We start from the raw sequence: 14,919 nt of genomic DNA on the forward strand, positions 1-14,919 counted from the left end.
TGGGGAGAGTGCTGTTTTTCTAGGAAAAGGGGTGCTGGAACTCGCCATGAAGGCTGCCCTTATTCTCTTAGGATGGCAAAGGTGCCCACCTGAGATGTGAAGGAGCTGAGTTCGGGCTGAAAAAAGCCCTTGTCCGAGCCATGTTCTGTTTGCCCTGCTGCTTCCCCCCAGAAAATCCACTCTTTGCTGCTAAATCGGAGCAAACGTCAATCTGCAGAAGACCTGGTTGATGTTTGCTCCGATTCAGCCGTGAACAGCTGGTTTCTACAGCGGAAAGAGGTGGGAGAAGTGGAAGAGTGGATGAGACCTATTAAGTAGTGGGTTGACAAAGCACACGACGCAAAGATTCCTCCAAGTAGTTCTTTATGATTAAGCTGGAACTGAACTGAACTGAACAGCTCAGCCGGCCTGCTTTTATAGGTAGCCGGCTGTCACATTGTAACAACAACCCAGGGTTTCTCGCCTAAATTAACTGACGTGGACCTGAGTGAAAACTATATATACAATACTCCTGGTGGCCAGGGTGAGAACTTCAATACATAACAAGCCCCAGTCACTCATTGTGAGGGAGGACAAAACCATCACCCGACAAACAGCCAAATCTATATATTAATTCCTCTCAAACAGGCTGTGTTATGGTGGGAGCTGCTGTGGCTTTCCCTCCCTCCCTCCCTTGGCCAGCCTCACCCTGAACAAACCTCTCCCCTGAAGGGAGGAAAGTGGTCAGGGCAAGGCAGATCCCCACCCTCCTGCCTGCCTGCCAAGAACGGAAGCCATTTTGTGAAGGCCAGGCTGCAGAGGAGAAGAGAAAACAAAATGGTGGTGTTTCGCTGGTGCGTCTCTTTCCTGGCTCAATGACAACAACATCATGTCATGCAGCCTGAAGATTATTAAAAGTCTCAGGCTGGATTTATGCAAACTGACTAGTGGCTATCTCTCGCAGTCCAAAAAGTAGCTTAGGGCCTGCCTTAAACAGTTGAAGCCCCACAACACTGAGAAATGCCCCCTTTCCCCTCAAGTGACAAACCAAAAGCCACAACAACCCTCCAGGATTGCAACCTGGCAGGGAGACCCAGAAACGTCTTTCAGAAGGACAGTGTTTGGTCTTTCCTGACTTTGGCACATGGTGATCAAGCACAGAAACCACATCAGGCATTTTGCCCTCCCTCCAAGGAAGAAGTGGTTGGCTTGGCCTGAGCACACATCCTCTTTGGGCTCTGGGGAGGGTCTGCTCACAAGGCCTTCTGGTTGTGTGCAAGTATATCGCGTGCATGTGGGGAGTTGCCTGTATCATTTTGCCATGGCTCTTACTGTCTTGCACACATTTTCAATGATTGCAAATCTGTGACATATGTGGGAACCTTGACCTTTTTTTTGCAACCCGTGACTTGAAGGATTTCTTAGAAATCACCTGATTTCCATTTCAGCTGGGGAAGAAAACAGCCGGCAGGGGGCAGCGGAGGATCGAGAAAATGAGAAAGTGAGAAAATACAAATGAGACTGTAGAGAAATGGATGAGGGTGTCTTGTGGCAGAGAGAGAACGTGAGGGCAGGAATCCGCCCTGGAAACACACACAAAAACACACAAACCCCAGTGTTAATGAAGGACGAGTACTTTCTCAGCAAAATCTGCCTCCGTTTTTCAATTTCTGTGAGAAATGTCAGTCAAGCAGCCTGAGATGCAGTTACAGTACTTGAAATCTATTTGCTAGCTTGGCATGCAAACGAGATTTAGTTTATTGTAACTCGCCCAAGACTCTTTACTGCACCCTCAGCTATTCATCTTATAAGTAAAAATGAAAACAAACATTTAAAATAAAAAGGCCTTGTTCTGGGAACTGCCCTGGGACTTTCCCACCTGACTCAGAGGTTGCTGAGGGAGGCAGAAGGGGGCAAAGTCTCCTGGGAAACAATCCAGTTTGGAACGGAGAAACACACCAAGGATGTTTCTTATGCCATAATCTATTTGTTAGCCTTTAAGGGGCAAGAAGACTCGTTGCTGTTTCCACATGATATCAAGAACAGGGGAAAATAATGTCTAAAGTCCTGTAAAAAATTTAAATAGTCTGTGAAGAACATTTTCCTCCTGGCCGTTAGTTGTTGTTGTTGTCGCCGCCCACTCCACCTCCAGGAAGAAGGGAAGAAAAGCCTCCACAGAGGAGAGCAGGGGAGGAGAAGGAGCCTCAAGCCACCGAGGACTTTCTAGAACAAGACTAGCACTTTGAATTGAACTCAGAACCAGACAAACAGGCAGAGGGGCTTTTGGCCCTGGTGAGATTTGGTTTAAATGATCTGTGGCAGTGAAAATCCTGTCAGGTTTATCTTGTAGCAGCTGAAGCCTCCCTACTGTATTGGGGAAAACAACATATATTGCAATAATCCTGTCAGGAGGTGAGCAGAACATGGATCCTTGTGGGCAGACTATCCCTGTCCAGAAAAACTAGATGGAGCAGGTGAAAAGTGAAGCTTGACGTCCCTGAGGTGACTGAGCCCATTGAGTCCCAAAAGTGGGTCCTGGAGAGCCCCCCTCAAAACAGCCAGCCTCCTTCTTCACAGGGGCTTATCTTGCAACCCCGAATTGTTGCTGTGAATAATGGCCAAGAAGAGAACGGACTCTGAGAGAGTCACTTTTACAGGGGAAACAAGAAGAAGAGCCTGGCTGGATCCGGCCAAAGGTCCCTCAAGTGCAGCATCCCATCCTCACAATGGACGACTGGATGATGCCTCTTCTGGAAGCATGGCTGCCTCCAAAGGGGGAGCAAGAGCAGAGCCATCATGGCTGGGGGGCATCCATAGCCCTCTCCTCCTCCTCCTCCATGAATTAGTCTCAACCTCTTTTAAAGCCATCCAAGAGATATCCTGCAGCAACAGAACAAAATGTGAACTATCTGTCACGTCTGTCAATGTTTGGGACGGGGCGAATGGCATCTCCCTGAGCAGCATTTGCGCCTTGTTTGGGGAGGGAGGTTCAGTTTGTTGACCCTCATCCAGCCCATCACTGACTCTAGACGCTGGTCTAACTGTCCCACAGTCTCCCCCTTTCTGCAAAAGATTATGGGGGCTGTTTTCTTCATATATGCTTTGAATATACTGTCACACAGCACCCAGTCTCTGAGAAAGGCAAGATTCCTTTTTTTAAAAAAATCGTCTTTATTGATTTAAAATATCAGCTTACATATATGTTACAAATAGTTACAACAAAATTATAAGAGAAAAAAGATAAAAGATAAAGAAAATAAAAATAAAAAAACAAAAGAGAGTTAACAATAAGAAATGAATATTGGTTATAACATTATGTCTTATCTAATAAAGTCTTCTGAAAGAAACTTCCAATCATTCTCATTGTAATTTTTCTATTGTCTTAATTTTGTTGCACAGTTTGTTTATAACTTTTCCTGTATATTCTTCTAGTATATTTATTCCATTTGTTTATTATATACAAGTATCATTCAGTTCTGCTAGGATAATGTCTCTCTCTCTCTCTTTTCTGCATCAGACAAGGGGAAATGGGGATGACAGAGATCATGCAGCTTGGGAAAAAGAGAACTCCCAAATAATTCTTTACCTTCCGACTTCAATCAAAATCTTCCTTGTACCTGGGGAAGGAGCGGCCACTGCTTGTCTCTCTCCTGATTTCTTGGAAAAGGCAGCAGCTTCTCTGTGTGTCCCATGCTTAGCTCATGTTCCAAAGGTTCAGGCTTCTGGAAGTGGGATGTGGGCCAAGCACTCTCTGGGCCAAGCACCCAGCCTTGGCTCAGGGCCTTCCAGAAGAGGCTTGGCAGCCGCTGGGTCTTGCTGTGCAAAGGGGGCTCGCTCTCTGTGTGTGTCTCTCTGTGTGTTTTGACTTCAACCCTAAGGTTCAGCCCTAGTTGCAGCACTGAGCATTTCTTTACAAGGCACACAGTTAACCGCCGGAACCCCCTGCCACTAGATAGAGGGTCACAGGAGAAGAGCCGGGCTGCTGGATCACACCCAAGGAGCCCATCGAGTCCAGCATGGCGGTCTCCCAGTGGCCACCCAGATGTCCCAGTAAGGAAGCATGCAAGGGGGACGGGAGGGACACCCAGCGAGTGGGATGCGAATGCATTTACTGCCTCTGGCAGTGGAGGAAGAAGGGAGCCATCTTTGAAGCCATGCAAGGGCTTTTTAGAAATAGGACCCAGGAGGCTGTTCTGCACTGACTTGGGCCACGAGTCCACCTCGCTCGGGATCTCACAGCCCCTCCCCCCAGTTTCAGAGGGGGGGCATTCCCAGAACCCCCTGTAGATGCGGGGATAGAACCTGGGATCCTCCCGTGGCCACCCCCCTCCGCCCTCCCTGCAGGGCAGGACAGGCAGAGCTGCCGGGGGGAGGGGGGGCAGAGGGAGGGAGGCGGCGACTCCCAGCGAGGAGCTTCAGTCACTTTCTCTTTCCCTCTCCAGCCTCGCTGCCAGACTTGCGCTTCGAATTCTGCCTGGCGACCGATGCCGCAATCTGCGCGCAGATTTCCGATTGGTGGAACTTTTCCCCCTCGCCCAATCCCGGCTCGCTCTGCTGCTGGTTCCGCAGGCGGGGCAGAGAGCGGGTCTCAGAGTCGGAGGGAGAAGGACGTCGCTGGAGTAAGAGGAGGAAAAAGGAGCTTCGCTTTGGGGGAGATGGGGGTCCTCCTCCGCTGGCCCCCCCTGATCCTGGGGGCGGCTGCCCACCTGCTGCTGCTCCTGGACTGCGCAGGTAAGGACTGGGCTCTGGGGCGGGGGGAGAAAACAATTTCCACTAAGCCCTTTTTGGGGGGGGGGCACCACTCTTTGAGAATTGCATTTCGTGGGCACTGAAAGGGCGATCGGGGGGGTGTTCTGTTTCCCAGACTTGGGGCATCTGTTTCCCAGACTTGGGGCTTGTTTTGTATGCCGCCCGGGGCAGGGGCCGCTTCACTCCTGGGCTCGTGACTCAAGCAAAGAACAAAACGAAGCTTGAAGGTGTTGGCAGGATTCATGGGGGGGAAAGGGACTCGCCTGTCCCGCCCCCCGCAGCTTCGTGTAGACTCTGGTTTGTTTGTGTTTGAGTGTGAGTGTGTGCGTGACAGACAGACAGACAGACAGACAGACAGAGTACAGGTCTTCCCTCTTCTATTTTTTACTTTCCCTCTTCTAACCCTCAGCCGCTCTGAAAACTCCGCTAAAAACCCTGGAGCCCAGCCTGGGGGTGGGAGCTGGACGCGTGTAGAGCTGACTTCATTGCGGGGGGAAACGTCTGAATAAGGGGTCCCCACCCGCAATTCCCAATGTTGTTTTGTTCAGAAGTTCCCTTTCACAGGCACATTCATAATCAGGTTCTCCTGCTTTACAATTGTAACCCCTCCAAAAAACCCCTTCCTGTTGCCTGTCAAAAATGTAGATTTTTTAAATTATGCAGGGGGCTCCTCTGTGCCGTTCCTGTACAGCCCCTTTCACTACGTTTTGTACACTGTGTATCTGAAGAAGTGTGCATGCACACGAAAGCTTATACTGTACCCAGAGCAAACTTAGTTGGTCTCTAAGGTGCTACTGGACAATTTTTTTATTTTTTTATTTTGACTGCGTCAGACCAACATGGCTACGTACTTGAATCTTTATTGTAAATGGCTTTTGTGGTTCTCTAATGGAAAATGGTATGAATATAATACTATCTTTAGTTTAAAAGTTGCTTGTTGCATAAAAATTCTCAAAGTAATTTAAAAGCTTTAAGAACTGAAGAGTAAGATCTGTTATTTCTCTCTTGAACCCTCTCCATATGGGGGGCTGCCCCCTCACTGTGTCTACTACAGGGCTGGGCAAAGGGTGGTGGAGACCACTGCTTCCTTCAGATTCCTCCTCATTTTGGGGACTCAAGTGTGACTCATTTTGTGGCTCTTTGTCTCCCGACCACTGAGCAGAACTGCCTGTGTTGTTTAGCCAGATGCCACAACCAGAGGCAGCCTTGCTCTGAGCTCTTGTGGTTTGAAGTGGGGGGAGCCCCTGTCCTGGGAGGGGAGGGTCTTAGACGTGGGTCCCATTTGATCTTGCCTGAAAGGAAACCGAGCCGGAGGGAGGTAGCAGAGTCCACACACCATCACGGCGTATGTAATTCAAGCAAACACATCTTGCAGGTTTTCGCTTCCTTGAACTTTGTTTTCCACAGTGGATCTCCCTCAGAAGATGGTAGATTCTACTTCCTTGGAGATTTGTTAGCAGAGGTTGTATGGCCATCTGCCATGGATGCTGCAGTTGAGATGCCAGCATCGGGGGGGGGGGGCTGGACCCTCAGAGTCCTGTCTATGGTTTTTATTTTAGTTTCCTAGTTGTTTTGAGATGAGTCACTGGGCAAACTCAAGCGGGCTTCTTCCTCCTTGAGGGTGAAGTTGCCCAAAGTGCATTCAAGACAATTTTCACAGGATATGATGGGTCCTCAAGGACCACCTCTTTCTATATGAACCTACCTGGACCCTGAGATCATTTTCTGAGGCCCTCCTTCCTGTGCCTCCTTCTCTAGAGGTCCGGAGGGCAGAGGGTGGCAGCAATGCGAGAACAGGGCCTTCTCTGCAGTGGCTCCCCGTCTGGAAGGCTCTCCCCAGGGAGGTTCGCCTGGCACCTTCATTATACATCTTTTGACTAAATCAGGCAAAAACATGACCTTTGGTTGATTTGATTGACAGCCTATTAAAAGTGTGGGGTTTGGGGGGTATTGGCCTACTCTTCCCCTTTTAGCACTGTGCCACTCTTACCTTTCGCCAGGGAAATGCCCCATCTCTCGCTGAACTCGACTCAGCTTTTCCCTCAGAGGGGGTGTCCTGGTGGGGGCAGAAGCCTCAGGTATGATGCTGAAAGCCTGTGATGAGCTCCCTCCCTCCCCAAGTCTCTGTGAGCTGTTTCTGTGGGTCTTGGATAATCTCTAGGCAGAAAATGGGACAGGTGTTGGAAGGAAGGCCTCATCCTTATGCCCAAATCTGTGAGGCCTTTCTTGGTACTGACAGAGTCATCTTTTAAAATGGAGTTTATATCCCCACCTTCCTCCCAAAGGAGCCCAGGGTGGGAATTAAGGGGCTGCAGCTGTCTTGGGGGGCCCTCTCTGTGGGGCTCATCCTGTACCCTAGAGAAGATTACGAGGACCATGGAGCCTTGGCTCTTTACTCCTGCACAAAGGAGGCACACAGCCCCCTTAGTACACATTCACTGTGACTCGGGAAGAGGGTGAAGGAGTGTGGTGAGTGAGCAGAAACAGCAAAATCTGCTGATGGACGTCCACAAAAGTTAGTAATTGCTTCTGATGGGGATCTGCTGTGGAGACTCATTAGGCCCCCTGGTGGCCAGAGCTCTGTCCCCCTTCCTGTGTTCGATCTCGTGAAGGGGCAAGTGTGGGGAAAGGGGATGTGGGGCCACACGTTGAGACCTGACCCCCAAGCTGCATTTGCCCTCCTGCCCCTGCTATCCCTGGGGGGCCTTCTTTCTCAAGGGGGGAACCCGCTCTGTGGGTGGCAGCTCAGACCATTGAAAGATTGCAACATTGAACCATTTTAAGTACCAATTGTCAAAATGGGGTCCAGGAAGGATCTCGGAAATTGCAGGCCAATTAACTTGACATCTCCCTGGAAAACTGGTGGAAAGTGCAGGAAACTGGAATGAATTTCGCTTGAAGGACTTCAGCTGTATGCTGGAACCACACCAATTATATATGCAGAAGGCAGAGAGCTCTTTTTGTGCAAGGTTTCCCAGTACCAAAAGAGTTCTGAAGTTCTCTGCCTTGCATAAGAGACTCTGGCAGGTTCTCACGGGATCTTGTGGGGCTGTCCTGAGTTCCCAGATCTTGCCAAAGCCTCCCAGAGCCCAGGAAGCAAGACCCAGGTCAGACCTTTTGTTTATATCTTTCCCTCTTCCAACTCTCTGATTCTTAGGCTCCCTCTGCTCTGCCTCCTCTGTGTTTAAAGGCAAGTCTACAATCTCCCCCAAACCCTGCTGAACTTTGGATCTCCTAATTCAGGGCTGCTGCCTGCAATACAGCAGGATTAGGCTGCTGCCTTCATTTGCAGGACCCCTAACTCTCTGCCCCCTTTTCTCTTCCTTTCCAGGCTCCACTTCTCACTCCCTGCGCTACTTTGCCACAGCCGTGTCTGAGCCTGGCCAGGGGCTGCCCCAGTTCATTTCTGTGGGGTACGTGGATGACCAGCAATTTGTTCAGTATGACAGTGACACCAGGGAGCGGCTGCCTAGTGTCCCCTGGATAAGGAAGGTGGAAAAAGAGGATCCTCAGTACTGGAACAGGAACACTCAGTATGTTCGGGGCGCTGAGCTGTCGTTCAGGGTGGATCTGCAGACTCTGCAGAATCGCTACAACCAGAGCGGAGGTGAGTGGAAGGCAGGAGAGGAACAGAGTCACACCTCCCCCCCCCCCAGTATCCTTCCCTCCAGGGGCCAGAATTGCAGGGAGGGGGCTGCTGGGAGGAAAGGAAATGGAGGGTGGGGGTCTCCACCAGGCCAGAGGCATCTCCCCTTCCCTTCATGAAGGTCTTAATGGGGGCTGGGATGGGGTGGGGTGGGGGGGACAGAGAACGAGACTTGGAGGGCAGAGACACCCCCCCCCCAGTAGGACCCTCTCTGGACCTGCACATCCTAGCAAGGAAATGTCTCCATTGCCTGCCCTTCCTTCCATGCTAGGCTTGGCCTGGGCCTTCTGAGGTGGAAATCTGTCTAGTTCATTTTCCTCTGGGGGGGGGGGAGAGAAGGGTGGGGATCCTGAGGCTGAGACAAGCAAGCCTTGAGTTCTGGTCCTGCTTAAGGAGAAGCCAGCTGCCCAGACAGAGGTGCTGATTGGCTGACCCTTCTGACCATCACCAAGCCCCTCCCTCTCCCAGGCACAGTGTTGAAAGAGAAGCCTTTTTAAGGAACATGAATGGACTGGGTTTTGGGGGTCAGAGTGGCAAATACATGGTTAAAATAACAGGCATGGTGATCAGCTGGAGTGGAGGGGTAGACAAGAGCCCCCAAGGCCCCCCCTCCTCCAGTACTTACTTTATTTTAAAATTTTCTTCTGAAATGTCTGCCTCCAGGGAAAACTCTGGTACAAACAGCCAGAAGTGGTTTTACTGAGGTGCCACCACACAAGCAGAGAAGTGCAGTGGAAGTGTGTGGGCAGTAACCTCTAATAAGAGCAGCAGAACTCTGTACATGGCCAGGAGCAACCATTGCCATTTCCCATCCTGTCTTGGGGTGCCGGACGTAGCTTCTCTCCATGGTTTTGTTGTGGGAAATCAAAATGGCTGTCTGCTGACCCTGCTGGCTGGCCTAGAGGAGACAGGGCTGGGTCCTCAGCACCTGTGGGCCCTGCCAGGGGTCTGGGGTCTCAGCGGGTGCCGGGTGATGCCACCTGCCAAGTGAAAACACCACATCAATGCTTCAGATACTGGAATTGAAGAGCAGATTTAAAAGTCACGAGCATTAGCATGTTGTGGATCTGTAAAATGGGACACTAGAGGTGCAGCATGAAGAGTAGCAGATAGAAGGATCATGCCCTCTTTGATGAAGGATTTATTAGGTGGACATCAACTAGCTAATGTAAACCAGCTCTTCTTTTATTATCAATCGACTGAAGGTTTTATTAAAGTATTTACAATATGTATTTCCCACAAAACTGTATCAAGATAGTATACAACCTGGAAAGTTATAATAAAAATCAGGAAAAAAATCCATAGAATGTACATAAAACATCAAAAAATACTATTTATTTATTTATTTAAATAACACTTATTGATTGTAACCCCCCCCCCAGTAAAATTAAGAAAAACTCACAACCATACTTTAAAACACAGGAAGTTAAACTACTAAAACAGATTAGAATTACCTCAACTTTCTAGGCATCTGGGTAGGCTTGTCTAAACAGGATTATTTTTTTTAGCAGGTACCAAAAATTCAGTATTTATTGAAAGTGAGAGCTAGGGCAGGTGTTTGACATTTTTAGTACACACAGGGTTGCATCCAATACTATTATATTTAGATTAGACTCATTGAAATCAGTGCATTAAAAACAGAAATGCCAACTCACTTCAGTGGGTCTACTCTGAGTAGGGGTTGCATTAGATACCACCCCAGATCTTTGATTATGAATCCAGTCCAAGTGCCATCTCTGAAAAGTGAGCCGTGAGGAAACTGCTCTGTCTGAATGTCCGGCTGCCTTGGGCTGAGATACTGGCAGACATGCTGTGCCCCCTTCTTCCCCCTGTGCCCCCAGGAGACCCCTTGATGCCTCACTTCCAAGTTCTCTGGCCTGGGAGCCACAGGACACAGACTCCTGGTCTCTCCTCCTCTCTCCTGCGCTTCCTTGCAGGAGCCGAGGGAGGTGGGGCAGGGAAGGGGCACTCAGCTCTGGGGGGCAAAGAGCAGCCAAGCAAGGTCTGTCCTCCAGGTCTGTCCTCTCCCCAGGAAAGCTCCCAGCTCTTCGCAGCATAGACTGCCCTGGTGGTGCTGAGCATCAAAGGGAAGAGGCATGGCCTTTTGAAAAGCAACAAGTTGGCTTAACATCAGCATTTAATTATTTTCACCAGGAGCAAAGAATTTAGTATATAGCCAACGTGTGTTTAGGCACACATTTACAAACATCTGTTTGTTCCATCATTTATATCTTTATATTCCACTCCATGAGCACAGTTACCTTTCAGTTGTCCTTGAACCTGGGTTCAAATCCCTCCAATGCATCACTTGCTTAATATTATACAGTGGTACCTTGGTTCTCAAACTTAATTCGTTCTGGAAGTCCTTTCCAAAACCAAAGCGTTCCAAAACCAAGGTGCGCTTTCCATAGAAAGTAATGCAAAACGGATTAATCCGTTCCAGACTTTTAAAAGCAACCCCTAAAACAGCAATTTAACACAAATTTCACTATCTAACGAGACCATTGGTCTATAAAATGAAAGCAATAATCAATGTACTGCACTATAAAAAGAATAAGACAGTATTGTAGATGATAAAAATTTCTAACCTGCACTGATGATAGTCATTGTTTGGATGGGGGGCTTTTATCCATTTCCGCAGTCACACAGTCAATAAATTGTATCAGTAGCTGAACTGGGTTCCACACAGAAACGAAAACAAATTAACCGAAAAAGCCACAAAAACGCAAAATAAATACAGTCATGCCTCTTCTTGCGAACGCTTCATGTTGCGTTTTTTTCAGGTTAAGAACACGGCAAACCCGGAGGTATTTACACATGCGCAGAAGCGCCACTCTGGTTACGGACATTTCGGGGTGCGAACGGCACCCCGGAACGGATCGTGTCCGCAACCAGAGGTACAGCTGTAGCAAAAACAAAAGCGCCAAATACAGTTGTACCTTGGTTCTCAAACTTAATCCATTCCAGAAGTCCGTTTGACTTCCGAAATGTTCGAAAACCAAGACGCAGCTTCGGATTGGTGCAGGTGCCCCGCAAACAATAGCCGACAGCTGCACCGGATGTTCGGCTTCCGAAAAACATTTAAAAACCGGAACACTTACTTCTGGGTTTTTGGCGCTTGGGAACCAAGCCGTTTGAGAACCAAAGTACCACACTATATCACAGCCTTTCATTTAGAAACTGCAAAAAAGATTTAACATGGGGGAAAAGATGGTGATTGCGATACAGCAGTGGTGAGAAAACCTCCTTAAAATCTTAAATTGCTACCCACATAAGCTAAATAAGCGAATTACTTGATCTGAAGACTGCAGGTTAATCCAGAGCGAGGAGTTTACATTCAGCCCATACTCAGACTTAGGGTTGTCCAAAGTGAGGCCTCCCTGGGTTTTCGGTGTTTGGGAACCAAGGCACCAGTGTACAAAAGTACTTGTATTGCAGGGCAGGGGGGACACAATAATGGAAAATTACACGAAAAAAGACTCTGCAGTGGCAGGCACAGATGTCTTCCCTCCCCCCTGCCTGTTATTTGTGGCACAAAACAAGGATGCCAGATGACGCTTGGCTCTCTCCCTGGCACCGTTGGCATTGGCTTTGTGGCAAAGGAGTAATAGGGAGGGATCCTGGAAGAGAGCAAAGAGCTGGGAATCCAGTTGGAAATCCAGCCATGGCACTGCCAATTTTGAAATGGGGGGGGGGGAGTTTCCCTGAAACTTTGATGACTCTGTGCTCATGTGCCTTAATACCTGTCCCAGGCAGCAAGTTTATTGTAGCTGCATTATTGAGGTGCCAATGTGCCCCCCCAGTCTGCTGCAATCATGACCCCAGAATAAGCACAGCTATGAGTCCCCCCCCATGAAACTTCTTCCCTCTGCCTCCTCGTCCTCCCCACTGCCCTGGTGAACTGGGGGTGGGGGGCGGCCGGGGTCTGCAGTGCTGGAGACGGCAGGAAGGAAGGATGGTGTCCCTATTCCTTATTCCACAGGGAGATGGGGGCCCCCCAGGGATGCTGGCTGTCAGCCCCCCTTTCTCCTTGGAGCCTTTCAGAATCCTTCAGGTTGTCTGGACTCCTCACTCCACCTTCTGGGGGGCTGATAGAGAACGGGCCCCCCACACCTGGTAGTTGCTCTTCTTAAAAACCTGCCTTACCCCATGGAACTGACTGCCAGGAAAGAGTCCCTCAACAAGAGAGTTCAGAAATGGGCTAGTCCCGGTGTGTGGCCAGCCAGGATCACAAACAGATTTTATTTTATTTTATTTCACAGTTGTAACTACCCGATCCTCTGCATGTTTACTTGGTAGTAAGTCCAACCCCACTCAGTGTGACTTACCTTCAAGTAAATATGCAAGGACAAATATATGTAACATCTAATGGGAGAATCAAAATGATCTGTTCCATTTAAGGATTATGGGACTACAAAATGATTCATTCCGAAGACAACACAACTAAAATGAAATTTGGGGGGGGGATAATGGGGGATAACTTTTTAAATGTTGCTGTTGTTCTGAAGATTTGGTGGTAGCCCCCTGGGGTGGGCAGGAGGGTGCAAGGACCCGCCATCTTTGACAAGGGCAGCCTGGCTTCTGCTGAGAAAGGGGGCCATTTTGAAGTGGGGCAAACCCCCCTTGCGGCTTCCCTTTCCCTCCCAGGCTATGAGGAAACTTCTTTTTCCAAAGGCCCTTCCATGACTTCCCTCCTTTTAGGGAAAAGGTCCTTGATATGGAGAAGCTGGGGGGAGAGAGATGGAGGGGAAGAGGAGACCTTCTCTCTTGAAAGGGCCCCCAATGTGTGGGTGTCCCCCTTCCATGTTGCCCCTTTCCTCTTTCGGGGGGGGGGCAGCTGAGGTGTCCCTCCAAAAGGGGCAAGATCCAGAGGAGCAGAGCTGGGGGGAAAGAGGGACAGACTGTGACCTCTGACCCTGCAAGGGATGCTCCTGTTGGACAGGGAGGGAAACCCCACCCCTCCCCCGCCTCCAGGGAGTTGGGAGAATCCACTGGGAATTGGGGGGGGAGAGTGTGAGGAGATGAGAGAGGGGGGGCAATTAAAGGGGGGCTTTAGAGGCTCAGGATTGTAGTGTTTCCCTCAGGGAACGTGTTACGCGGATGAGCCTTCAGAAAGATACAATGCTGGTTGATTTTTCTCCCCTCTCACTGCTGCCTCTTCCCTGAGTCTGAGGGAAATAAATCCTTTTTCCTGGGCTCTTTTGCTGATGGGGGAGGGGCTGCTCTGACCCCCCCTGACCTCCTGGGCCTCTTCTGGTCCTTCCAGGGATCCACACCCTTCAGTGGATGTACGGCTGTGAGCTGAGGTCAGACGGGCGCAAAGGAGGGTATTGGCAGTACAGCTACGACGGGAGAGACTTCCTCGCCTTTGACAAGGAGACCCTCACCTGGACGGCAGCCCAGACGGAGGCCGAAGCGAGCAAGAGGAAGTGGGATGCTGAATTGGCCCGGAAGCAGTACCAGAAGGCCTACCTGGAGGAGGAATGCATTGAGTGGCTGCAGAGATACCTGGACTACGGGAATGAGACTCTGCTGAGGACAGGTGAGGGGGGGCAGAGGGGAGGGGAGGGGGCTCAGTGGGGCAGTTTCCCTACAAGCTCCCCTCCCCCCCTTAACCGTCTTCCTTTCTGGACCAAAAAACCAAACACTTTTCTTGGTGGGGGAGGCAGAAAGAAGTTTGGGCCTCTGGGAGGAGAAAAGGGGTCACTTCAGACCACAATGGGGGGAGATGCTTAAAAACAGCCCCCCATGCCCCTTTGGCTAGAATATGGGATGGCAAAAGACAAGTGGGGGGAGGGGCCGAGAAAGCAAAATGCGTTTTAAATTCAGTAAAAAAATAAAAATGAAATGGACAGATTTGAGGCAGGATACAGAAAAACCTTTTGCCTTCACACTTGGGTAGGGGAAAGGGGGGCAGATTGATGCAGAAAAATTCAATCTCATATTTTATGTACCAAAATGAGTCAAATGATTAAAAAAATTGCTTTATGCATGGCATACCTATTTAGTATTATAATAGCAATCAAAAGAACCATTAAAGTTAGAAGATAATGAGAATATAATGACGAGTAAAAAATGGGGTTTGTATCATTCTGTTCTACCTACGGAGCACTTTGATACAGTGAATGGAGCTCTTTGATACAAAGCATAAATTGTATGAGAATTGTAATTATTTACAAAAAAGAATGAAAAAAATTATTGTGAGAGATCATATTGTGAGAGATCATATTCAGCCCTACAATTTGTTACTTTAAAATCTAAATTACGTATCAAAACTAAGTGTTTCACACATATCATAGACTTTATGGCAGGTTTTCTTAACAAAACTTCAAAACTTATATTAATCTTTCCTCAAACAAATCAATTTAAAAAAACTTTGGAAAAACTTTAAAAAGTATAAGAACTCACATTAGGTAGTCAAAAAATAGTAATATAAACAAAATGCTTATAAAATTAAGACATTTCCTTAACATTTAGCTTCTATAGAACATTCTATATACACTGAAGTCAAAAGAAAAAGTATAAAGAGATGATGTTTGAGATGT

The 14,919-nt window shown here is 48.7% G+C and overlaps 2 protein-coding genes across 4 annotated transcripts in view; both read left to right on the forward strand.

Moving 5' to 3' along the window:
* Positions 1 to 14,919, forward strand: part of LOC310756634 (uncharacterized protein) — an 820,367-nt gene that overhangs the window by 413,393 nt on the left and 392,055 nt on the right. The gene's annotated exons all lie outside the window — the stretch shown is intronic.
* Positions 4,425 to 14,919, forward strand: part of LOC310758165 (uncharacterized protein) — a 228,098-nt gene continuing 217,603 nt past the window's right edge. The window contains exons 1-3 of the mRNA XM_083604095.1: positions 4,425 to 4,710; positions 8,060 to 8,335; positions 13,641 to 13,916. Coding sequence (XP_083460221.1) covers positions 4,464 to 4,710; positions 8,060 to 8,335; positions 13,641 to 13,916 — 799 coding nt within the window. The 5' untranslated portion in view covers positions 4,425 to 4,463. The remainder of the gene's footprint in view (positions 4,711 to 8,059; positions 8,336 to 13,640; positions 13,917 to 14,919) is intronic.

This window comes from Podarcis filfolensis, assembly GCF_964270895.1.
Source record: "Podarcis filfolensis genome assembly, chromosome: 2".
Taxonomy (NCBI): domain Eukaryota; kingdom Metazoa; phylum Chordata; class Lepidosauria; order Squamata; family Lacertidae; genus Podarcis; species Podarcis filfolensis.